The sequence below is a fragment of the Zonotrichia leucophrys genome, chromosome 2 (genome assembly GCF_028769735.1).
Source record: "Zonotrichia leucophrys gambelii isolate GWCS_2022_RI chromosome 2, RI_Zleu_2.0, whole genome shotgun sequence".
Classification (NCBI taxonomy): Eukaryota; Metazoa; Chordata; class Aves; order Passeriformes; family Passerellidae; genus Zonotrichia; species Zonotrichia leucophrys.
This window is the reverse complement of record NC_088171.1, coordinates 129058201-129084569: the sequence shown is the minus strand read 5'-3', so window position 1 is coordinate 129084569 and position 26369 is coordinate 129058201. Positions and strand designations below refer to the sequence as shown.

At 45.4% G+C, this 26369-nt stretch overlaps 1 protein-coding gene across 1 annotated transcript; it reads right to left on the bottom strand.

Moving 5' to 3' along the window:
- Positions 1–203: 203 nt before the first annotated feature.
- RRM2B (ribonucleotide reductase regulatory TP53 inducible subunit M2B) lies at positions 204–22132 on the bottom strand. Its single transcript, XM_064706400.1, has 9 exons — positions 21888–22132; positions 17311–17463; positions 14443–14559; positions 13402–13535; positions 11738–11832; positions 9627–9760; positions 4196–4300; positions 2987–3100; positions 204–2513 (listed from the first exon to the last, which is right to left on the bottom strand). Exons 1-9 carry the CDS (start codon positions 21996–21998, stop codon positions 2361–2363), a joined length of 1116 nt encoding a protein of 371 aa, XP_064562470.1. The 5' UTR covers positions 21999–22132; the 3' UTR covers positions 204–2360.
- Positions 22133–26369: the final 4237 nt, after the last annotated feature.

Here is a 26369-nt window from a genome sequence, read left to right as displayed (position 1 = left end):
CAAACAAACACCAAACCCACTTGTTTGCTCACTAGACTGCAAAACCTATTTCCAGGAACAAGAAAGAGCAAGTCAAGAGCTCCAAAAAGTGCAAGACAATATATAGAGCACTCACAACTTTCTCCCACAATCCAAAAGCTGTGAATACTGACTTACTCTGTCATATCCCAATTTTATCACTTTGGATTTCACAAGGAAGCATGTAATTTGTAAATGAAGGCATGGGTTTCCCCACACTCAGATTTTATTGAACAACACATATTTTACATACAAATCGAGTGGGAGCTGTTGTACCAGACTTTGGTATCTCACAGACATTTACAGAACCTGAGCACATTGCAGTTTCATATTAGAACACTCTCTATACTCTCATCATAATTCACAACACTCAAAATAAATACTTTTTAGTACTTTCAGTGACATAATAAGTTCCATTACTCCAACAACACACGCATTTACAGTATTTTCTCCTTCTGCCCTATCAACTCAGAATTTCCAAAAGGCACTGAGTTTTCCCACTGAGTCCACAGTTCTCTTGCAGTTCCAGGATGTTAGTGAGGGCCACCAAGCTCCAGCTTTTCTCTGTATTCTCAATGTTCCACTCTGCTCTCTTCCAAGTACCTTATGTCACATGATGCAGGCTCTTCTCTAGGAAAAAAAAAGCTGTTCCATTTCCATGTTCAGTACATACTCCTGATCTTTTACTAAAAAGAGACTAAAAAAACAGAGTGAATTTTGCTGCTTATTTTTACAGCAGGGACAGTTGTTCACTGGGAACTATGCTAAGGCAGTGGACCTGTTCCATGGAACTCAGGTACCCAGGACTATGGCTGATCTGGGCTGGCAGGGAAATAACACTTGTGCTACCCCATCACTGATAACCCTGGGCTGTTAGTTTGGCTCATGCCAGGTATATCAAAAGCAGCACAAGATATTTGCAACCGTAAGACTTACAAAAGCTCTTCCAAAAATTATGAATATTATGAAAAATGCTTGGGTTTAATAAAGCAGAACCCTTTGCCTAGCTCTTGTATATTCACTTCATCTTGGAAAAAAGAGCCTATTTATTTGCAGATAAGTCAGGTACAGCTGAATAGCATCCGTCCCACCCCAAGCACCACTGCAGTGCATTAACCACTCTTCAATCTATTTTCTCCATGTGGTATCAAAAAATTACAAACAGTTTTCAGGCACACAATCAAAAACCAAACAGTCCTTTGTAAGATGCTGCTACTCCATACTACTTTTGTTTTGTTTTTTAAATGTTTAATACCTTCTTTCAGAAGCTCTTCTGTGACAATGGTTCCAATGATTCAGATCAGATACACAACCTGATGTACCTGCATACATTACTGGGTGCTTCCTTACAGCCCCAGGAGTCTGTTTGTAGCACCTCAAGGGATAATCCCTTGGAATGACATGTCTTCTCACCCCTTCAGTGCACAAGTGCAACCAAGAAAGGGAGAATATCAAACCACCCAGCACGACAAGGGGAGATGGACAACACCTGGAGCTGGCTGTTTCAGTGTCAGATGATTACAAATACAACTACAGATTGCTTAATAAGGCACTTGATCAGTGAAGCATGGGAAAACAGGCAGCACAAGCCAAAGAACTACAGGATGTGGTATTTCTCCACTGTTAACAGGTGTGCCTTTTCAAGGACCATTCAAAGTCCACTGACCTGTTCAGTAACAGCTGTGAATCACATGCATTTGAATTAAATGTCTTCCAAGACCCACCAGTTTTCCAATCTGAGTAAAAATTTTTTCAGACCAGAAGCCAGGTTAATGGGGAGATTGCCCATAATTCCCAGGTTTAATAACATTCTATAGTTCAGACCTCATTAAGGTTTCCCCACATTCAATTATTACTGTATCTGCAACAGGATGAAACAGAAGAGCTTTTACTCTATACCAAATCTATAAACATGAAAACAGGAAAGAGGAAAATAATTTATAGCAACATTTTTACATGGAGTGATACCTCAGCTGGTTTTCAGATTAAAATACCATAACATGAGGTAAATATACAGTTTGCTTTCTTAAAACACTACTGAACTCTTTAAAAAGTAGTAGCATCCATTCCATGTCATTTTTAAAGACAGCATTAACAGCAGATGAGTCAAGGGAATCTTAAAAAGGCCATCCTTTTACAAAGCCAAAAGTTTTTACAAACGATCCCCCTTTTGTTTTTCAAATGACACAGAGAGAAATATATTTACTCCTCTGACAAACAACATGAAAACCCAGGAAAAATATCCCAGTAGACTCTGATTTCCATGAGAAGAAATTAAATCAACTTCACAGCATAAAGGGAGATGAGGAGAGGGAAACAGTCACCATTCATTTGCCAATTTGTCAAAAATCTGCATCCAGAGTAAAGACATTGTCCATTGTTTCTGCCATAACAGCAAAACGTTGATATTCCGAAACCCGCTTCTCAAAGAAATTTGTTTTTCCTTCCAGAGAAATATTCTCCATGAAATCAAAAGGATTTTCTGCATTAAAGACCTGGGGAAGGAAAACACACTGGTGATTCTGACAGGGAAATAATGCTTTAAAAACCCCACCACAAACAAAACTGTCGAACTCTTTCAAACTAGACCACCTCTGGCTGCAATATCCTATAGGATCCACGGACCCCTCTTGAAGCAAATTCAGCACTGCCGCTCCCAGGAGTTTGGTCTGTGGTTTAGCTCATTTGTGCAAGGTGCATGTTATTCCTCAAGCACTGCAGCATCTGAGCACAGCTTACATTTCCCATTACAAACCTGCTGAGCAGCTGAAGGGAAACAAAGGCCTACATTGTTCTTACTCTTTTACAGTGAACCATAGGTATGAATGCTGTGGTTTCGGCTGTCACTCACAGGAAGTCCATGTGCTAAATATGACCTGCTCCCCAGCATGACAAGGGATTGCTTTGTGCTGACAGTTCCTGTGGGCTGCACTGGCAGGCCAGCATTTGGGGCAATTCCATCTCTTACCTTTGAGAACCCAAGCTCCATCAGTAACCGGTCTGCAACAAATTCAATGTATTGTTTCATCAAGGTGCAATTCATTCCAATCAGACCCACAGGTAATGCCTCAGTTAGAAACTCCTAGAAGTTAAAATACAGATGACATTTAGAGAAATGAAATTTAAGAAAAAAATAGGAGAAAAGGAGAGAAGACACCTGTGTTTCACAGTAACATACTTTGTGATGTTCCAGGCTCCCCAGGAAGTTGTCTAAATAAATAACTTGCATCACTAAATTCAACAAATACCTTCTGTTTTCAGTAACTGTTTGTATCTTCCTTTATTTTTAGCCTGTTACTCTGGAAAAGGCATAAGATTTTTATCACTGCCCCTCTAATCTGCTTTTCTCCAATCCCCCTGCATAAGCTTCAGTGTAAACTTAAGCTCCAACTTCAATAAACCTACAGACCATACTAGTGGGAGCAGGGATAGATCAAGAAAACACCAGTTTTCCTGGCTTCCAGCCATTACAGAGTGACAGATGAGAGGGCAGTGATACATATGAGTGCTGAACCCAGTCATGTGTATATTCAGGCACCAATGCACACCTGTCTCAGTGTTGTGAGACAAAGCAGGGCATTTGTCATCATCACAGTAGTTAGATAACAACAGGAAAGAAAGCTAAACTAAAATCCTGCCAAACACTCAGCCATGCAGAAACTTGTGCCTGCAGAAAGGGCATCACTTCACATGAAAGAACCTGACATCAACCTCAGGAAAAGCCAGAAGACAGCACGATGCTCGTGGCCAGAACAGACCCTGCCTTCTCCTGAGGACAAGCAGAGATGTGAATACAATAGGGAGAGACAAAGATCCTGAAAGGACAGATGTAAACAAACTGCTCTCTAAGAGACAGCTGCAGTTGATTATTGTAGGTCCCTTCCAACTCTAACTATTCTATTCAACATCAAATAAGACAGCTTTTCTTCCTTTCTGTCATTAAAGAGAAAACCAGCTGCCAGCTTCAGCTTGCCCCAGTTGCTTGACAACTGAATCACAAAGTCTCTGACTCTTATTGTCACTGTTAAGGAAGAGGGAAGGAACAGTATAACGCATCAGGAATGAAGCCTGAGCCAAGAATCAAACATGGAATCCCAAAAGTTAGAAGTTAATTTGTTTATTATCACACCTCAGACTAAGCCTGTGCTGCCCACAATGCTGTCACAGCCAGGATTACCTGCTCAATCTCTACAGCATTAACGATGATCTCACACACTCGCTCTTCTGATGGTCTGTTCACTAAATAATGGAACATTAGACAAGCAAAATCACAGTGCAGACCCTGAAATAAGAGAACAATGAAAAACACAGTCAATTTTCTGCTCTTCCACATAGTTTGCTCTTATTTTCAGGCAGTGTCATTTGGGTTGAAGTTTCCCAGCCTCCTGCTTTTATGAAAGCCTTAATGTTATCACTTGTAGTTTACAATCCAGTAACATCTCAAATCTAACACATGCCACCTGTGCCAAAATAATGTTCAGCACACACGTTTCTCAGGTTAAAACTTTTCTGAGGGCTGCTCTACTGTGAGTGATCCTACACAGAGCCTTGCTGGTCTCTGCCTCCTGTCAGGGATGATTATGCTGAAAGACTTCTACATCAAGATCTGCAAAACTACTTGTGAGTTAAAACACGCTGTTTACCTGCTCTTTGCTTTGAGATACTTGATTTAAATTCTTTCAGTAGCATTTCTTCCCTTGCTTCTCCCAATAGCATTTTCAGAAAGGCAGATTCAGATTAAAGTCACCAAACTCAAGATTAACAAATCATCTCTTCTCCAACTAAAGTTCCCTTCTTATTTCACCCAGCTATCCTGCACAGAGCCTAGTAAACTGTGCTCCTTTCCAGGATTTCCAGAAAAGTCTCCTGCCAAGGTAAGAAAACACCAGGAGACAAGCAACCCCAGACAGCTGCTCCAAGAGGCACCTCAGCTTCTCTTTAACTTGCTTCAGCCACACCTACCACTGCCAGCCTAAAGGAGCACTGTGCTACCATCTCTCCTCTCAACTGCAAGGTGGTGATTACAGCCAATAAACACCAAGAGGGCACATCCAGAGTGAAAACCAATCAGAAAGAATTTGGCAGACTATGGGCTACAAGACAATCCAGTATTATCACTACCAAGGGTCAAAGCAAAACCTGGGGGCTGACCTACTAGAGAGCTGTTCTGCTGCAACAGACCTGGGAGTCTCAGTGGATAACAAGGTGACTGAGCCTGCAGTGCTCTTGTGATCAGAAGGGCCAAGGGTATCTCAGGGTGCATCGGGAAGAGTGGCCAGCAGGTCAAGCGAGGTGATCCTCTCCCTCTGACCATTTCTGGTGAGGTCACACCCGGACTGCTGCATCCAGTACTGGGATCCTCAGTATGGAATAGACAAGGAGCTACTGGAGAGGGTCCAGCAGAGGTCACAAAAATGATGAGAGGTCTGGAGCATCTTTTAATGAGAAGAGACTGCAGAAGCTGGGCCTGTTTAATCTGGAGAACACTGAGAGGGGATCTCATTGATGCATATACTTATCTCAAAGGTGATGTTGTGGTTTAGGAATGGTACTCCCCAGTTCAGTGCCCCTACCAAGACTCTCCCAAACCAGATGCCACTTGCTTGCCCCCTGCCACCACCAAGACACCCCTGGCCTCCCCTTGCCCCTTCCTGCTCTGAATGGAGGCACAAAAGGTGAAAATCACAGGATGGGTAAGAACAATTTACTGGAAACAACAGTGAGATAAGAAAAGGGATGGTAACAGCAATATGAACAACAAACTGTGTAAGACAAGCTATTTACATGGAAACCCATGACAAATTCCCAACTACATTTTTTCCCACTGGAAGGAACACCCTCTTCTCAAAAGCAAGAGAGGGAGTCCCTTCTTTTCCCCACCCCTGTCAATGACCTGAGATGGTACCCAATAACAGTAGGGTCTTAGCCACACAGCTTCAGGCTCTACCCCCTTACAGCTACTGCAAAAAATTAACCCTGTCATTGGCTGAAGCCAGGACAGCTAGGTGCCAAGAGGAGGGTGCCAGACTCTTTTCAGTGGTGCCCAGAAACAGCATGAGGAGCAATGGCTGTAAACTAAAACACAAGAAGTTGCACCTCAATATGAGAAAGAACTTCTTCACATCAAGTGTGACAGAGCACTGGAACAGCCTGCCCAGGGTGATTGCAGAGCCTCCCTCCCTGGAGACATTCCAAACCCACCTGGACACCTTCTTGTGTCAGCTGCTTCAGGTGACCCTGCGTGGATTTCCAGAGGACCCTTCCAACCCTAACAACATTGTGATTCTGTGAAAACCTTTTTGGAAAGTCTATAAAATCCTTCTGATTAAGGTCATGAAACAGCCCTGAAGTTATGTAATTTTGGAAATATCCTCCCCTCTAGTGACTGCATTAGCTGCCTGCTGCAAGGCTTCCCATGGTCTTATCCAGGGAAGCAGGATGCAGGACATGCCTGGCTTCTCCACGAACCCATGTGCTCTGCTGACTGGGGCTCCTACCAGCTTTGCACCTTTAAGCATCAGCTCAAGAACAGCCTGGGAGCAGAGCCAGCAGCTCAAAAAACACAGTGAGCGTTGATCATTTATCTGTTCAGGTGCATCAAAAAACAGTTTGTAGTTTTCCATTGAGGATTCTTTTTACTGCCACTGGGTTTCAATGCAGGTGCTCTGTGCACCAAGCTTTAACCTTCATAACAGAACTGCAGTTGGAATTATGCCAGCAGAGCTCAAGAAAATTTTAGTCTTTTGGTGCTTGACTCTGCAGAAAAGTACAGTTACATTCACTCACCAGCAAGTGATCCTTGTAACAAATCCTGCCTCACTCAAATGGATCAGTTCATGATGACTCACAAAAGACACAAGGAAGGTGAAGGCTGAAGAACTATTTGGTTTTCCTTACTCATCATATCACTTTCTTCAAAAGTGTCTTTTAAAGACATATCATAAGATGTCTCATTTCAAAGCAATTTATCTAACCCATGAAAATTACTTCCATTATAAAAAAGCTCTTTACACATTAAGACCAACTCTGCTAAGTTACAACCACTAGCAAGTTTATACTGCATACAAAACTGGTCTTTCTAGTTTTTCAGTGCTGACAGTGATGTAAGCAGTGCAGTGCACAGTCCCCAGCCATAAACAACAGCTGCAAACTTACAGGGAGAAAGTAAAAAGAAAGAAGGAAGCAGTACAAAGAAGGGGCACTTGTAAGTGGTCTGTCATATCTGGTGTGCTGACATGCAGCCCCTCACATATCTCACATCCTAAGTTAAGATGCACTCTCCTCAAAGGCAGATCTGTGGTTGCCCCCTCCCAGGAGATTTTATTGCTGAGCAGCAACACAAGCCCATGGAGAGGAGTGGTATCTGCTGCTTCTGCAGCAACCTGCCACAGCTGCCTTGGTGATGGATGCAGGTGGCTGTCTGCAAGCTCTGGGACCCACAACCAGAAGCAAGTGAGGAGTGGTACTTGGAGCCCACCTGAACCTGCCTGAAGCAGCTGAGGCACAGCACATCTCAGAGTCACACACTATCCAGGTCCTTGCTCCAGCCAGCCCCCCCCTCCAGCTGGGGCCATGCAATTCCACCCCACCACTTGAGCAGCTGGGCCTCTGCCTCCCTTCACAGCACAGGAAAACAAACATCCCCTTCAATCTACAAAATCCCTCTTTTTGATAATACTATATACATTGGTGTGCTGGTTTTGGCTGGTGTGCTGTTTTGGGGTAGGGTTGGTGTTCTTCAAGTACAGTATGGGTGTGTGTTTTGGATTTGTGCTGAACACAGGGCTGATAATATTGAGATGTTTTTGCCATTGCTGAGCAGGGCTTACACAGAGCCAAGGCCTTTTCTGCTTCTTGTACTGCCACCCAGGTGAGGAAGCTGGGAGTGCATGGGAGGCTGGGAGGAGACACAATACCTGTCCAGAGCTAGGACAGGTGACCCAAACTGACCAAAGGGATATTCCAGACCATGTGACATTCAGAATATAAAATGGGGGGAAGAAGGAACAATGAAGGGGGTGGGGTGCCTTTGGAGTAATGCCATTTGCTTTCCCAAGTCACTGTTGCACCTGATGGGGCCCTGCCCTCCTAGAGATGGCTGAACACCTGCCCATGGAAAACACTGAATTAATTCCTTGTTTTGATTTGCTCGTGTGTGTGTGACTTTTGGTTTCCCTATTAAACTGTCTTCACATCAACCCATGAGTTTTCCATCTTTTACCCTTCTGTTTCTCTCCCTGATACTACTTGTGGGGGAGTGAGAGAGTGGTTGCATGGGGCTTGATTGCTGGCTGGGGTTAAATCACAATTGGGACACTAGTGTTTATATTTACTCCCTTTAAAAACAGGTATTTCTGCTGAGGGACCCAGTGGCACCCAGGCTTTAAGTTCATCAGTGCTGTTTGCTGGGTATAAAACTGTCTGGATGGCCAGGCCACAAAACATGGTAAGAATTAAAGGCAGCTGGTGGCTGCCTTAAGAATTAAGGCAGATGGTGCCACAGGCAGTGCTCCTTAGGGCTCAGTTGTGCTATGTTATGTGCACTATATATACATATATATGTTACTGGCCTGAGTGGCCAGTCCTGTTTCATACCTTTATCAGTAGTAAACTGCATTGAGTGCACCCTCAGTTAGTTTGCAGATGACACCAAGTTTGGTAGGAATGTTCATCTGCTGGAGGCGAGGAAGGCAGAGGGATGTGGACAGGCTGGATCAGTGGACTGAAGACAATGGTGTGAGGTTCCACAAGGCCAAACACCAGGTCCTGCATTTGTGCCACAACAACCCCATGCAGTGCTAAAGACTTGGACAGAGTGGCTGGAAAGCAGCCCAGTGGAAAAGGACCTGAGGGTGCTGGTTGAGAGCAGCTGAACATGAGCCAATGTGTGCCCAGGTGGCCAAGAAGGCCAGAAGCATCCTGGCTTGTGTGAGGAATAGCGTGGCAAAAGGACCAGGGCAGTGATTGTCCCCCTGGCATTGATGAGGTCATATCTTGAATCAAGTGCTCAGTTTTGGGCCCCTCACTACAAGAAGGACACTGAGGTGCTGTAGCAAGTCCAGGGAAGGGCAACAAAGCTGGTGAAGGGTCTGGAGCACCAGTCTTAGGAGGACTGGCTGAGGGAGATGGAGGTATTTAGACTGGAGAAAAGGAGGCTCAGGGGAGACCTGAGCTCTCTACAGCTGCCTGAGAGCAGGTTGTAGTGAGGTGTGGGTCACCCTCTTCCAAGCGACAGGACAAGAGGAAACAGCCTCAAGTTGCATCAAGCAGGAGATTAGACTGGATATTACAAAAAACTTCATGGCAATTGCTGTCAAGTATTAGAATAGTCTGTCCAAGGAAGTGGTTGAGTCACCAAAAGATATGAATGTCGTACTTTAGGGGCATGGTTTAGCAGGGGACATGGCAGTGGCAGGTTAACAGTTTGATTCAGTGATCTTAAAGGTCTTTTGCAACTAAAATGATTCTATGATTCTGTAATTATTGGTAAAAGTCTGCTTCCTTCCCCTTCCTCTGTCAAGATTATAGGTTCTTCACAAATATAATTCTACCCTAGCCCTGGAAACTCACTTTTCTTCCCAAATAGTGTGTAGGACATGTCACATTACCTCATCTCTGCTAATAAGTTCATTGGAGAAAGTCAATCCAGGCATCAGGCCCCTCTTCTTCAGCCAAAATATAGCAGCAAAGGAACCCGAAAAGAAGATGCCTTCCACTGCAGCAAAGGCAACCACTCTCTCACCTGTTTAACATAACACATTTTTTGTTAGACACAAATTGCTCTATTGCTCATCAGCAAGAGGCACCATTTGCATCAGACAGAGTGATGCTGGAGAAAAGTAATCTCCCTTGCAGCACCAGATGCTTTTTGACTACATCCTGATGCACAGTGGGTCTACACACCCCACAGCACTCAGCCATAACAACCCCAGCAGAACTGGAGAACCAGGGCACCCACTGAACTGCCACAGGTCAGAAGCAAAAGAAGGTAATTGTCCAAAGTGGCCTGGACATTAGTACTCCACTGTCTCTTTCTCCTGAAAGGCAGGAAAGCAGCTGTGTAACTGACAGCCAAAACTGAGAAAAGGGCCAATCTCATAAATTACACTAAAAACCCTACACCACAATTTCTTCTTGTTGGGAATCTACATAAACCATATTCTTAAAGGAGTGAAAGTCCTTTCACAGAACATAAGTCAAGACACAAATAACTACTTGTGTTATCCCACCTTCAGTCCAAGGAAAGCAAGGCATTATTGGTCCCAGTTCTCCCTGTTCTCTACATGAATGTATTTCTTCAGACTACAAGACCATCTGACTGTTTAGTGAAGCCACATCCCTCCATGTACACTACTTCAAACAACTTCACAGGCTCATTGTGTATGTTCTGACATGAAGAGCTTTGGCACTAAGTTCTGGTGCCTTTTCGCACTAAGAACTGCACAGAATTTTGTTTTAAAAATAACCCAAAGTAGCCAGATGTTCTAGTTCCTCTATGAGATACAAACGTCAACTGCTGGCTCATCAGAAGAAATTCAAATTAGGAAAAAGCACAGAGAGCAATACCAACTTACAAGTATCACAGTAGTTATTAAAGAAAGATTTTTTTCTGGCAACACTAAAAGTCTTGTAGGTTACTGCTATACAGGAATGGAGAAAGGCTGCTTATAAAATATAGGTTTAATGGAGCAGAAGACTGATTACTTATTTGGATAAAATGCATTAAGCTTGGGGGCAGGGAGCAGGGGGCACACTGCTTTTTGAGTTAGGGAACTTTCTGATTCCTGGCACATCCCACACTGCTGGGAGCCAAACAAAGGGATGATGAAGGGGTTTCACACACAGCAAGCAAAGCCAGACCAGGGAGGCAGTGGGAGCCAGGACAGAACAATGTACAGCTACAAAAAAGAACCTCTCTCAAACAAGAGCTGTGAACAGATGCTGCAAAAGAACAATGTTCAGATTTATTTTAGGCTGAATCTCTCCATCTCCTACACTTTCTCAAAATACACAGGATGTTTGCTTTAAAAAATTCACCAGAGTGCACACATTAGCATTTCAGCTACAGCAAACCCTTCCAAGTCAACACTGTAATGCTGAATGCAGAACATTTCTAAGGATGTCCTGCAGCACATTGATGGAAACTGAGCCACTGTCCCAGCTGTGAAATGAGATGCAAAAACTAGAAACCTGGTCCCAACAGCAAACCAGAAACACCAGAAATAGATGGTTCTTGAATCTTTTTTGTCCAGGCTCAGTCATGCCTCAGTTACAAAAAAACCCATGGATTTCTCTATAGGAACATGAACACAGAAAACACCTGGACTTGCAAAAACTTCAGCTGCCCAGTTCTGAACACTGAGTGAAAAATAAGAACCAACTAGAAGAAATAATCAAAACCAGAAAATAAGGTATACAAGCAAAAACTGAGGAAACCAGAGTTATTCAGTATAAATTAATACTGGGTATCAGTATAAAGATAAAAGAGAGCATTTTTCATAACATGATTTCAGGGGGCACTGCCATTACTTTATTTATCTACCTGAAGATAGAGACATACAAGCTCACCAGAATTTACTTCTAGTTCTTTAGTTAAACCAGAGACCCAGAAGTCACTACATCTGTGGAGAATTTAATTTCTTGTTCCAGGGGTGCAGCTTACTCACAGAAGGTCAGTTTGTGATATGCACTAGAAACAAGTTTATAAAAAGCTACACACCAAAAGTGGATTCTCGGTCTTCAATCCACTTCAGAGCCCAGTCTGCTTTCTTCTTAACACAAGGCATTGTTTCAATAGCATTAAACAAGAAATCCCTATAGAAGAAAACAGAGACAAAACATCATAATAGTGATTTAGGAAAATCTGCCCTGGCTGTCCCTTCCAGCTCCACCAGACAGAGGATCCCATTATGCAAGGCTCTGAACTAACCCAAGTAAGAGACCACTCCCACCCCAAAGAGGTGATGATCTGTCCTATCTTTGTCTGGGATAGAGTTCATTTTCTTCCTAGTTGCTTGGACAGTGCTGTATCTTATATTTGGAAAGAGAATTATGTTGATAACATACTGATGTTTTAGGTGTGGCTAAGCAGTGTTTACACAAAGTCCAGGACTCTTCAGCTTCTAACCCCACTCCACCAGTGAGCAGGCTGGGGGGAACAGGAAGCTGGGAGGGGACACAGCCAGAAGAGAAGACCCCAAGTGGCCAAAGGGATATTCCATTGACGTCATGGTCAGAATATAAACTAGGGGAAAGCTGGCCAGGGGCCAGTGAGCAACTGCATTGTGCATCACTTGATTATTATTATTACTACTATTATTATTATTATTGTTACTATTATTATTGGTATTATATTGTTACTTTCCTGCCCTATCCAGTTGCCTTTACCTCAAACCACCAGTTCCTACTTTTCTCCCCAGTTCTCTCCCACCCCACTGGGGAGGGGCAGGCAGTGAGTGAGCTGCTGTGTGCTGTTAGCTGCCTGCCAGGTTAAACCACAATGTCATCTGTGACAAAAAGGGCAGAGGGAGGCAAATGTGCAGAATGCAACATCCCCACGGGCTCAGGGGAGGAAGGCTGTGAACTCAAACATCCCATCCCAGGAGTGCTCACCCATCAGAGCACAGTCTCTCTCAGACTTGAAGCCAGCTACTTCAGACTATCCATAGAGCAAAACCTCATCTTGCCCAACTCCACAAAGAAACAGGACAGGTCCCACATGCACAGACTCTGTTCCTATGCTGAAAACCTGAAAGGAAACCTTGCAGTCCTGCCACCATCACCAACACATGATGATGGGAAAGCACTGTGGGAAAGCAATGTCTGCCCAACCATCACCATGGAGTCTCTGAGGGAAAGTGCTGCTTTTCAAGTATGTCCCGTTTGGACTAGGAAGCTCTTCAGACAGAAAAAAGGTGAAGTCAATCATTCAAAAATAAGCAGTTCAAAAATTGCATTAAAAAGCACTGATGACAAAAAGGATGCAATACAGTGATTGCTGTACATTGGAAACACCACTTTGATAATGAGCACTCAACTTCCTCAGGCTGATGCTTTGCTGATGTAAGAGCAAGCACTGCAGGAGCACCATAACCTCAAGGAGCTCATCCAACCTTTAATATTTCACATACTCCGTGCTTCCAGCAATAAAAGATTATGCACATATTAACTAGCCTTCTGATACTCCCACAATAAGCCTTGGTCAGAAATATTCCTTTCCATTTTGGGGGTAGGACATGCAGGCCTCAAAAGCTTTAAGGAACTTCCCCCAATTCCCCAAGAAAGCCAGTACGAAAACAGGAGACAGCTGCCATGCTGCCCTACAACAGTGGCACAGGCTTCAGCCACAGATTTCCCACAGGTTTGTAACACATCCAGTTTTACCTTTTCTTGGGATCTTTGATGTAGGTGTCTATGAGCAAGCTGTACATCTCTGAGTGAACATTCTCAATGAGAATCTGGAAGCCATAGAAACAACGAGCTTCTGGGATCTGCACCTCCTGACTGAAACGTGCCACCTGCCAAAAGCAGAAAGCAGGCAATGAGTACAACAACACAGTCCTGCATGTCACTGCTCTGAGCTCAACAGGAGAGACAACAGATCTCTGCTACAGAGACAGGATGGGAGCAGTTCTGTCCTGCTTTGTTCACAGACATGTCAATAGGATAGCTGTGGTGCAGAAGAAAATAAAGCAAGTAAATACAGAAGTAAATACACTTAAGAGCTGAAGCATAAGGGCACACAGGGGAAGAACAACAAAATAATGCAGTACTAAACAGTACTGAACAAAGCCTCAGACTTTGTGTTCATCATTAAAAACATAAACAGCATGACATAAGGCATCTTCATGCAATACATGCACATAAATACTACATGTTATAAGCATTCAAACATTTCAGATTTAAACTGGGCATTTGCAGACAGATCCACTGCTAACCTGTGATGAGATATTCTCCAGCCCAGAACAGACATCAACAGGAAGAATTCCCCACCTTTTTAGCAGCACCCACCTGCAGCCCTAAGAGATTCTAGGGTACTGTTCAGTGAGAACAAACCAGATTTTACCAAAATGAGGGATACATGACACAGCCATGATCTGTATTCCCTACTTTTCAATTAACATGAGTACAAGAAAAATATGGGGTTATATTCATTCATTCAGAAATGCACATCCCACAGCCAACCAGGGACTGAACTTCAAAATGGTGATGTGATTTGAGTCCTGATGACCACAGCTGACTCATTTTAACTCAAACACTGTTCCCAGACAAACAAGCTGTTTGTTCCATTTGACAAAGGTGAGATGGAAAGAAAAAAAAGTACACATTAAATCAACCTATGAATTAATGTGAAAAAGCCAAAATGAAAAGTTAGTAAGACAATAAGATGACTAAGTATTCAAGCCCTCTGTAAGTCTTTCTCACCAGATTTTCATTTACAATTCCATCACTGGCTGCAAAAAATGCCAGAACATGAGAGATAAAGTATTTTTCATCTGCTTTCAGCTTGTTCCAGTGAGGAAGGTCCTTTGACAAATCAACCTAATGAAAAGAAAAAAAGGAAAACATTATTGTCCTTCTGCATTTATCATTCTGTAAAAACAAGCAGCCCAGTCAAGTGACTGAGGCAGAGTTTTGGCATTTGTTTTCAAATCTTTACATGTAGGGAATTTAAATACTTGTGACTGTAAATACAACAGAGACACTGCAATACTGTTGCCTCTCTCTGCAACAGTAACATCATGTACTTGTTTCACAGTTCATACTTTTGTATTTTGGAATAAAAATTGGTGTCTACTGAATAAATAAATGAGATTTTGAAAAGCCTTAGTATCTTTTTGCCACAAGTATGAACACACACCAGTAACCAGAGCTCATTCTGAGACACTTAAACTTTACTCAAAATAAATGCTGATACTCCAAGAAAGCCAAACCCAACTGGGTCAAAAGATGGACTGAGGGGACTTTGCCTTTGGCAGGTGTTCAGCCTCCATGTTGTCAAAGAATGGTGGGGAGCAAATGCTGTGCAACTGTTCTTGTCTATCAGATCAAACCCCAGCCATGAGAGAAAACCACAGCTTCCTTCACATGGGCCTTTTCTGTTTGTTTGTAGGATTTCTGAACCAAAACAGCACTAAAGTAGAGCTAGATTGTGAAAAATGCAGAGCATCCACAGATGGTAGGACAGTGTAAGAAGGAACCAGTAACACAGTAAAAGGGAAATGTTGGTGTCATGGTTTGAGCCTGGCACAGAGCCAGTGCCCCCCATGAAAATGCCTCACCCTGGTGTCTGCTGTGAGATGTGACCAGGAATAAGCAAAACAGGCTCCAACTTAAACATAAAGAACACTTTATTACCTAAAACTACAGGAAAAATAGGGAAAGAAAAAAAAGAAATTGAAAACCTTACAAAAAAACTTTCCTCCTCCCCACTCCCTGACTTTCCCAATCCGATACATTCTCCCAAAAAACACCAACTGCCCAGCCCGGCACGACACTTTAGTATACTCAAACTGCAGTTCATGAAGAGGAAAGGAGTCTTTCTCGTTCCATAGGCTTCTCGTGGAAACACACTGAGAACCTCGTGTGCTTCCCTGTTACTTCGGCACCGCCCGGAAGAAAAAAAGTCCTTCTGCCGCTTGTAACATCGTCCTTCCATGCCCAGTGCTCTCACCACTGACGGCATGGACCAGAGCTGCTTTTAGGGTTGTCTTTCAAGGATGCCTTGTCTCACTCCAAAAAAGGCACAGTCTCTGCTTTTGGGACCTCTGTCCCCCCATATTTTTCCAACCCCCTGGGGCCGGGGGTCCTCACGAATGAACCTTCTTGGTTTTGAGGCACTGCCTCCCCCTAAATGCAGTCTGTGTCACAGGAACAACTGAGTCCATAGCCACGAGAAAAGTCCAGCCAAAAGGCCACTCCAAATCATCTCTCCCCATCCAATCATCTCCACATTCTCCGGGCCAGGTCCTTATCTTATCTCATCTCTTATCTCCCTTCTTATTCAGCTTCGAGGAGGATTAGCATTTTTGCAAGGCCCCAATCATGCAAGAAAGGGTTAAAAGTTTTCAGTCTCTGTCTGTCCTGGGACGAGATGATACTCCCACACGTGCTGCTGCTGCGGCCGGCCAGGCTCCCTCCCCCCTTCTCCTCCTGGCTGGCTGCCATCACATTCGGTGCCGCTGGCTCTCTCTCTCTCCTGGGGGGGGGGGGGGGGGGGGGGGGGGGGGGGGCTGGCTGCCCGATGTCTCGATGTCTCTTGGGGCTCCCCCACCCTTCCATCCTTGAAAGCCCCCTCAACCCCCACCTCTGTCCAGGCCCCAGGCCTACCGCATGGCGGCCCCTCCCCCGCCCAGCAGCAGGGCTGGGCGGGGGAAGAGATCTGACCTCTTCGCCCGACGATGTCCAAAAGAGGAAGTGCCAGGGCAGTGCCTTGCTTTTAACCCCTGTGTATTCTCGGAGGTGTGTCCAAACCCCACTGGCTACACCAGGTGTCAGTATGAAACCCAAAACCTTCATTGGTTTGACCAAGCTTCCCAGAATTCCCACTCCTTCCTGGTCAAACCATGACAGTTGGTAAGTCAGGAGTTCAAATGCTTTTTCTTTAACAGTTTAAATGAAGATCTGCTGCAACAGCGCAGCAAGCTGCCCAGCCAGGCAATGAAATACCACCTCTACAACCAGCAGCTCCTCATCATCCCATGATGCTTTCTGTTCTATTTAGAGGCTGCCAGTGCTTTCATCTCACTCCTCTGCAGTTGCCAGACCACTGCCCACAAACTCAGGTCCAGCTAACCAGCAACCCTGGGGAAGAACTTAGAGCTTGCACTGTAACATGGGACAAGCACCTCACCAGGGCAAGAACCTCACCAGGGCAATCAGGAGTCAGTTAAACGCATTTTTAGCAAAACTAACACTGTCTGTCTGGAAATTTAGGTACCTAATATTAAGGAACAGCATGAAATTTCCCAAAGCATCTTACATGGGCAAGGAGTCAGTTGCAGGTTCAGAGACCACAGCATGGTAGGAGCTGTCTGACCATGAATCAGAGCAATCTGACTTAGGATTGCTCTATAACCAGAGAAACAACCCAGGACATGATTCCATCTCATCCTAAACTAAGCAAGTAAAACAGCTCTGCTGAATCACCCTGTGAAAGCAGCTTGCTTTCCATGAATGATGTGATGAAATTAACTCCAACCTTTGCAACACAGAAGCCAACAGCGGAGCTAGGAAAGATGTGCCAGGACCCCAGTGGTCTGTCTTTTGCCAACCCACTGGCCCAGGGCTCACCTCTTCTGCTGTCCAAAAGGAGGCCTGAGCCTGCTTATACATCTTCCATATGTCTGGATACTGGATGGGGAAGATGACGAACCGGCGGGGATTTTTTCTGAGTAGAGGTTCTTCATCAAGGTCAGAACCATTTTCAGCAGCACTCGATGAGCTCTAAAAATAAAGCACAGTTCTGGTTAAAGTTACTGCCATTTATTCCTCCTGCTCACACTATCCCAAAGGTGTGGTTTGAAGTTCACCCGTGTCAGACCTGGCCCCCCGGAGTCGGTGTCCCCTCGCCCTCCATCAGTGCTCCCGCAGCGCTGCCCGCCCGGCTCTACCAGCACAGCCCTCAGCAAGCGCCCCCTTCCAGGAAGCGCCTGTGTGCCACAGACAAAGCCCCGTGTGCCAGAGGCAAAGCCTTGTGTGCCACAGACAAAGCCTTGTGTGGCACAGACAAAGCTCCGTGTGCCACACAAAAAGCCCTGTGCACACGGGGGGAAATCTGCCCGGGGCCACATCAGCCGCTGCGGTCCCACACACCAGAGACACGAGTGAGGTCACGGCACGGTGCTGCAGCTGCCACCAGCACAGCTCCACCCAGCTCACTGCCCAGGTACCTGCCAGCTTTGCTTTATGCTCAGCCATTAGGGGCTGGATAGAGTGACTGCCTTAAGAAAGCCAGGAGATGACAGTAACTAATCCCAACTGGCAGGGGACAGGCCTGTGCCACAGCGAGTCCCAGCACGGAGTTTGTGCATGCAGCCTGCGAGGGCAGCCCACACAACAGCGTGGTCTGGAGGCTGCCCTGGAGGGTCTCCCTCAATATGAAGCCAAAGTGCCTCTTCCCAGCAGCTGGCAGCAGGGAAACCTCTGCCTGGAGTCACCCATCCCACACTGATCCTTCTGTAATGGCCTTCCAGAGGACATCTGCACACAGCTCTTCTTCTGAGCTCCAGCCCAGCCAAACTGGGGAGGTGTGGACAGCTGATATTTAGAAAACAGGCCAGTGGAAAGTAGCAGAGAGAGCACTCTCTCTGCTCTTTTGGTCTGAGCAGGGCCTTCACCTCACCTCTGGCTGGAGACATCTGCTCCCAGGATCAGTCCCTGCATCCCTGCAGACATGTCACCAAGCACCTACCAGAAACAACTGCTGTGAAGAGCTGTCAGGATAGCAGGGTGCAAGCTCTGCAGAAGGGCTGGTGACACACTGATCACAAGTCCAGCAAGCAGGATGCCTTTCTGGGTTGCTCCAAGATGCCACTGACACTGCTGGAGAGGATAACTAACCACAGGCAGCATACAAGGTGTTCCATATAATACAGCAGAGAAGGGGAGCTGAAGGTTTTGAACACCATTATTTCTACCTTCCTGGAGGTATCAGGCAGTCTTTTCACTACCCAGTCTGATTGTAACTACTCACATAATAAAAAACATTCCTTTACTTCAATTTGGAAAATACTCTCAAACAAATAATGCCATTTACATTTTAAAAAAACAAACAAAACCCAAACATCCATGCACATTGCACAGGTGGCACAGATACCCCAGATGCCCAGTGAGTACATCACTGAAGCACATTCTGGGTTACAATTCTACCAATTTATTCTATTTCTAAATACTGCTCAATTACATGAGATAGAGGAATGGCTCCATGTGCTCAGGGAATGGCATCCAGCCAATTCCATCTGTTTTCGCACCATTTGAAAATGGAAACACTGCAAAAGTTCTCCCTGTTATCCCAGCCACTGCTGGCTCACAGACAGTTTGCTGTCCTCCAGGACCCCCAGATGCTTCTCTGCAGAGCTGCTTTCCAACAGGTCACCCCCATCCTGTACTGGTCCCCAGGGTTATTCCTCCCCAGACCTTCCTCCCCATTTGTCATTGCTGAATTTCAGACTATTCCTCTGCCCATCTCCAGCCTGCCCAGGTCCTTCTGAAGGGCTGCACAGCCCTCTGGGGTAGTGGCTGCTCCTCCCAACTTTGTGCCATCAGTGAACTTGCTGAGGAGGCATCTGTCCCTCCATCTTAGTCACTGGTGGATAAGTGAAAGAATACTGGGCCCAGCACTGAACCCTGGGGGACACAACCAGTGACAGCCCTGAAACCTGACCAGTGCTCAATCCACCTCAGCATCCACTCATCCAGCTCACGCTTTCTGAGCTTGCCTATGAGGGTACCATGGGAGACACTGGCAAAAGCCTGGCTAAAGCCCATGCAGACAAAATCCACTGCTCTCCCTTGTCCATTCAGCCAATTGTCCCATCACAGAAGGTCATCAGATTGGTTAAGCATGAGTTCCCTTTGGTGAATCCACAGTGACTACTCCTGATGACTGTCTTGTCTTCTACTGTGGGATGAACTGACCCATCATCTTCCCAGGGATTCAGGTGAGGCTGACTGGCCCAAGGTTTTAAAAACTGTACCAGTATTTTGTTAAATAGATGGTTTTGGTTGTTAAGGGTTTTTTAATTTTAAAAAAGGAAAGGACAGTCACAGAGGCTACACCATACTGGAACCTCCTGCATAATCTACATCCCACCTCCCTTATCACCTTCAGGGCGCAGAGGAGTTTCACAGGCAGGCTGCTGTGCAAGGAGCCTTTCACAGGCTCTAAACTGGCAGGAAGGCAGTGGCTACAAGGCAATCCTATCCTCTTTAACTCAATTTCAAGTGTGTGGCACATTCTGATCACTGCTGAGGCTTCTGAGCAGTCACCACCTTGTGCTGAAGGAGCATAATGCATTTCCTGCCTTGCCTTCCTGGATCCAGAGGCACTGGCAGGAGTGTGAGGGGCAGGAGAAGGTGGAAGTCACTAGGTCAACACCACCTTCAATGTGCACCCCAGATCTTTCTCTTAATGCTATAATGGTGCATAAAACAGTGAACACTCACCATAATGACAAAGGGCATTGAGTTTCTAAAGTGTACATGCTTCGTTCTGTTCAGACAACACGATTTAAATGTGTAAAAGAGCTGAAGCTGGTGGGAACAGGCCAACCCTTGCACCAGCAGGGTCAACCAGATGAGGCTTCAGTATCTCCAAGAATGGAGACTACATAACCTCTGTGAGCAACCTCTGCCAGCATCTGACCACTTTCAGAAAAAACGTGTTTTCTCACACGTAAATGCAACCTCTTGTACTTCAGTGTGTGACCAATGCCTCTAGTCCCACCACGGGGCACCACTGAGAAGAGCCTGGCTCTGTCTCCTTTATTCCCTCCACTAGGTATTTTCACCCACTCACAAAATCCCCTGGAGTCTTCTCCAGGCTGAACAGTCCCAACACCCACAGCCTCTCTTTGTATAACAGATGCTGAAGTCTCTTAATCATCAGCCCTTTGCTGGGCACACTTCAGTACATCATATTCCAGTTACGCTGCAACTGCGAGACAAGCTCTTCTGGTGATGACAATAAACCAAATGGACAACAAAAACTGCTTAGGAGTACTGAAACACCTTCCATTAATTTCAAATTCTGCAAACCAGGAAATAATTAACATATATATACACACATACAACCATGATCCCACAGCTACAGCTGCTGGGCTACATGTGCAAGCATCACAGTTACATCAGCTGTAGCCAGGGAAAAAGCTAAAGGTGCTGGCAGAGCACTGTGATGTGGAACATACACTCAGTGGTCTGTGACCATGAACCCTCTCACACCCTAGAAAAGGCTGCACGTGCATCCCAAGAGCTCCCAAAGCATCCAGGTCAGCCCTGGGCAGCACAGGCCACGCCAGCAGTGAAACTGGGAAGTCCATCACAATTCCTGGGAGAGATGGTTTGCACTGCACAGCGTCCGAGGAGCACAACACCTGCTCGTTCGACATGCTTGAGGGGATCACAGGACTACCATGCACCTGCACTAAGAGTACAGCACGTCACTTTTCAGGAAGACACAGTAATGGGTTCCTTATACTTGTATTTAACATGGCACACCTGGTTTTGGATACCTGAGTGCTTATGAGGCACAAGGGATCAGGAAGACCACGTGGGTTTTTCCCTGCCATGATGATCCTTTCTCCTTGAACACCTCAGCCTGGCTTAGCATGGTTATACTGAGGACACCAGAACGCAGCTCAGACGCCTCCCAGGGGCAGCCTCCCTGGTCAGCAGGGCCTGGGAAGCCGGGAGCATCACCAAGACCCACACCTGCCTCCGTGGCGGCTGGGGGCAGGAGGACGAGCTCTACCTTCCCGGCCCCGGCAGGCGCAGAGCTGCCGGAGCGGCAGGGGCGGCACGCCCGGGCCCCGTGCCGCAGCCCGCGGCCGCCGCTCGCAGGCCCGCATCTCCCGCAGGTGCTGCCAGCGCTCCCCGGGCCGCGGTGTCCGAGCGCTCCGGCCCGGCTGGGACAAGGGCACGGGGGGACGGGCCTCTGCCCTTTCCAGGGCCGTCCGAAGCAGCGGGTCCCCGGTGGCGGGGTGTCCCCCCGCGGCGGCCCGGCCGGGCCCGGGGGGGAGGCAGCGCAGCACAGCGCCCGGCGGGGCGGGGAGGCCGCGGGGCCGGCCGGGCAAGGGCTGCGCTGCCGCCGCCACTCCCGGAGCCCCCGCTCGGCCCGGCCCGGCCCCGCTCCCCACCCCGCCCGGCCTTACCCGCTCCGGGCCCGCCGCCTCCTGCGGCGCCGCCGGGCCCCGGCGCTCGCCCATGGCCGGCGGGACTGCTCCGCGAGGGGCGGCGGCGGCGGAGGAAGGGGGAACGGCCATGGCCAAGGCCGCTCCGCCCCGGGGCGGACTCAGCAGTTGAATAACAAACACAGCCGCAGCGCTGGCCACGCTCCGTGAGGGCCCGTCACTGGCGGTACGATGGATGCTTGTTTCTCTCCCTTCTTGAGAGCAGAGGGAGCTTCAAAAGATTCGGATGTCCCCTTTCCAGAAAGGTAACTTTCGGTGCTGCTTTACGAATTCGTGTGCCGTTAAGAATTTTGGGTATTTTTTTTAAAGGCACCTGGCTGCCACAGTGACTGAGACGCCCCCTCTCTCCATCCCCAAGCACGGGAAGGGGGAGTGAGGCCAGCTGCGCTCCTCCGCACTGCAATGTTTCCTGCGGCTTTTTGATGTCTTGTGAGAGACGCCCAAGCCTCACCAGGGCAGGGGATAAGAAAAGTTCCGTGGTGACATCTGTGACTGAGCACAAAAACAGTTCCTGTTTTCTTCCATGGAGTTTTCTGAGGAGCAGAAACACGTGACTGAGCAACTTAAAAGCACAGCAAGAACACATAAGGAGAAAAGGTGGATTCACATTAACAATATCTGCTGTTACCTGAGTACTGTTATTTCTGAGACATCCTTGAAGTTTTATTTCCCAGGGATACCTAGACAAGCTCTTTAATCTTTATGTCCAACAGCTCCACTCATATCAAGTACATGGAGTACGAGGGATTCCAGCTTTTTGTCCAGAGCAATTAGAGGAACACTGACTGATGTAGAGCAGACCCAGCTGACCCATTTACAGACCTATTGGTGTGTATTCTATTGGTGTGTGCAATACAGAGCTTGCTGGTGGTTTAAGGGGAGATGCATGAGTTTGTGGAACCAAAACCAACAAGCAGCACACTATTTGTATTAAATGACATTGACTGGTCTACCAGTTGTCTTAGCCCCAAATCTCATTGTCCTGGCCCTACTGTTTAGAATTCCCTAAATAAGGAAATGCCCTGTCCTGACAGGGATTAAGATCTACTATAAATTAATATAATTAGCAATAGAAAATTGTTCAAGAATTTGGAGATAACTTCTTAAATGCCTGCCCTTATGTTTAATTACATGGTGCCTAAAGATGCACAGAAAAAGAAAAATACTGGAAAGGATTAACCAAACAGCATGTGGCTGTTCTTGCACCTCCACAAAAATCTGCCAACTTCTGTTAGCTTTGTTTTATAAAAATTAAATCATGTACACAACAGTAAAATACAGACAAGTGCATAAAAATGGAATACAGCATTATGCACAATTTTGCAAGATTTCAGATTACTCAGCTGTACCTACAATGTGCTGTTTAGAAAAAGCTCCTTGACAGGTGGTGGAAGCTGTATTCCTCCCCTAGTTCCTCACTGCTATGGCAGATGTCCTGCTATGGCAAATGTAGTCTTCACTGCTTCAACCATCCTACCTCTTTCTTCCCTCCTCCAAAAGGTGTTACTTTTTGGGGGAATACTCAGATGCCTTTTAAAATTGGTTGTAATTCTAATTTTGTATATGAAAATGCCATTTCAGGTAAGTTGAAGAATTTTCATTTATAAATTTAAGTAAAATCTGCTTTTCAGCTTAGCACTGTTCACTCTCAGAAAATCAATTTGTGAATCATTTCAGTATGTCTAAAGCCTAAAATTTCTTTAAGTCTCCTTGCAGTCTCTGTGCAGAGAAACTTTACCACAGGTTGTGGCAACAATCTGTTTTCCAACATGACTACAGTATTCAAGCATACTCATTTGGTTAGCTGCCACTGCCACTGGACAAAGGGATATTGAAGTTTCACCATGATGGAAAAGTCCTGGAACCCCTGGGAGCAACCAGCTGCCTCTTGTTATGCTAAACAGTCTATTACTATAATAGCAGTTTGTGGTGATAATTGGAAAAAAGTAGTTTGTGGAAAATACTATCTAACAGGATTGTGTTTCAAGCAAGACATGAAGTTATCCTCTAAGACAACTCCACAAAAAATCCATTAAAATTTATAAAAGATTAAAAGCCCTCCACACTTCTCAGTTCAACAAATCTGAAATAGCTGCAAATGAAAGCCACAAAAGCAATTTCCAACTAGCAAAGGATCCATCAGAGCTCCTGATAATGCCAGAAGTCCTGATGGGCAGTGACTGCACTGTGATGGAGGCCACTCTCCAGTTGTGAAGCCTGTTCACGTCCTCCCCACAGAGATCATGTGGAAACTTCCAGCACTGTGAGTTCCAGGCACTCACTGAAGCTTTCTCATGACCCATTCACTGACATATTTTAAAGTGTGGACATGCCTTCTACCTCAGAGTAAGATAATGCCACACATGCTGAAATCCAGCTAATCTGGACATGCAGAATTTTCTATTTGGTTTTAGCAGATCTGTTACTAAATAGGCAAACAAAAGAGTTCAGGAAAAAGGTCAAATCCTACAAAGCTTGAAAGAAGAAGGGAATCAGAGCAACTAAACGAGGTATCCACAGTTTGCCTTACAGAGAGGAAGCCAGAAAAATCCAAGTGAAGCGAAGAGCATGGTATTTACAGATGCACAGGCTGTGGGACCTATAAAGAGGGAGTTAGGGCACAGCAGTTAGCATAGAAAGGAGGAGGTTAGCACAGACTCAGTGAACAATCATTCACGTGGTGTTAAGGGTGACCAGGAGCTGTGCTGAGTCCTGGCTCTCTCTGAGAAGCAACTGCACAGGAGGCGGTTGGTGGTGGCTGGGCAACTTCCCCCACCTGCACTCCAGCTACCATGGAGAGCTGCAGCCCTGCTCACTACACACTTCCCTTCAGATGCATTGAAGTAAACTTCTGAAAACCAGCAAGTCTGTATGGTTTGCATAATTGCATACACGGATAAACCTTGTTTAAGAGTTGAGGAAAATTTCCTTTCCTCTACCTCCCTGAATGCTGCTCTGCAAGGGTATGGTGTTGGATTCATAAGATTGCCAGTTTCCAGCTTTATCACTGCTTGTTATCTAGGGACCAAATTACTCACTTGTAGGAAAGAAAAATCACTTCCAAACCACACAGGTGGGAAAGACCACTCGATGACAATTTTTCCTTCCTGGAAAATTATCAAAGCTGGAGCAAGTGATTTACCTTGTGTTGGATACAGCTAGTTAAGTAAAAGAAACCAAAGCCAAGAATTAGTCACAGAAATTAGCACTAAAGTATCAAGGTTTCACTAGATTCAGATTAGGACCTACTCTAGTAGTTGGTCATAATATTTTATTAGCAGCTACCTTTATTGCCTCTTTCAGCAATGGTGAACAGCTAAGGATTTAGACTATTAAAAAGAGTAAACATTACAGAATTTAACTAGTTTCACTACCACACTTTAAGTGAACTAACAGAAGGGCTTAAGTCAAAGGGAGAGGAGGTGTATGATTTTAATAAACATTTTTCTTATTAAAATCTTGATATAGTTGAAATATACCATACAGAGGAAAAAAAGCTATTTATAAAGCTACATACATATTTCAAGTCAATGACGACAGTATATATCATTCTAAATTCCCTCTCTGCTTACCAGAATGCCTTGTGTGTGTATATAGGGTGAGCTACTGTGCTATCTGCAAAGCTTTTGTCTAGCTATACATTACAGGACTTAAAAAATGCTTAATCTATATACAGAAATATATATACATATAACATATATTTATATGTTATACATACACATACACTTATATACATATACACACAATACATATATATATACACAGTACTTTACATGTATATGTGGCCTTTCATCCAAGGGCCTTGGATAATTCTTAGTACATCAAGCCTCACAAAGCTTTGTGAGGGAGGGAGCTTTATTTTACAGACTGGAGTTTTGATGCTATTCTAAACAGTTTCTTTTGTTGCTTTCTACTAACCTTGCACATTTCAGTTAGAGGCAGTTTTGGTAGTGGAAATAATCACAGCAGTTTGATAGCCAGGCAAAAGGTAGATGTTGCTTTGTACCTTTGTAACTTATCCTCCTTAGTATAAGAGAACAGCCACACCACTATACTAAAATGCCTCTAGCTAGATTTGTGAGGCTGTACTGCTTTTTCTTTTTAGCATAGTAAAATCAGTTTTGAACTTAAGATACACTGGAGGTCACAACAGGAAGTCTAGCTCCAATCCTCATACATTGAAACTATCCTTTTCTAGGATGATCGATTTAGAGGAAGCATTAGTACCTGCAGAAATAATTCTGCATCTGTTTATTTATCTGCAGTTTAAGTACACAAGCCTGAAACAATCCACCTTATTTAGAGGAGAGGATTTTCAGCATCAATTTGGCAACTGGTGATCAGAATTTGTGGTATCAACTGTACTCCATACCTTTAGCAACTAAAAAAATGAAGAGGCTTTTTTGAAAATCAGATGTAGGTAACTTTTGGTCATCCTACAAC

Excerpts from the sequence above, each read along its gene's own strand:
- RRM2B (XM_064706400.1), bottom strand. The coding sequence starts at position 21,998 with ATGGCCGTTCCCCCTTCCTCCGCCGCCGCCGCCCCTCGCGGAGCAGTC. Across the intron at positions 9,761-11,737 it reads AGACCGAGAATCCACTTTTG|GTGAGAGAGTGGTTGCCTTT; the intron begins GTGTGTAGCTTT and ends TATGTTAAACAG. Across the intron at positions 3,101-4,195 it reads ATGCTGTAGAGATTGAGCAG|GAGTTTCTAACTGAGGCATT; the intron begins GTAATCCTGGCT and ends TTTAACTTCTAG.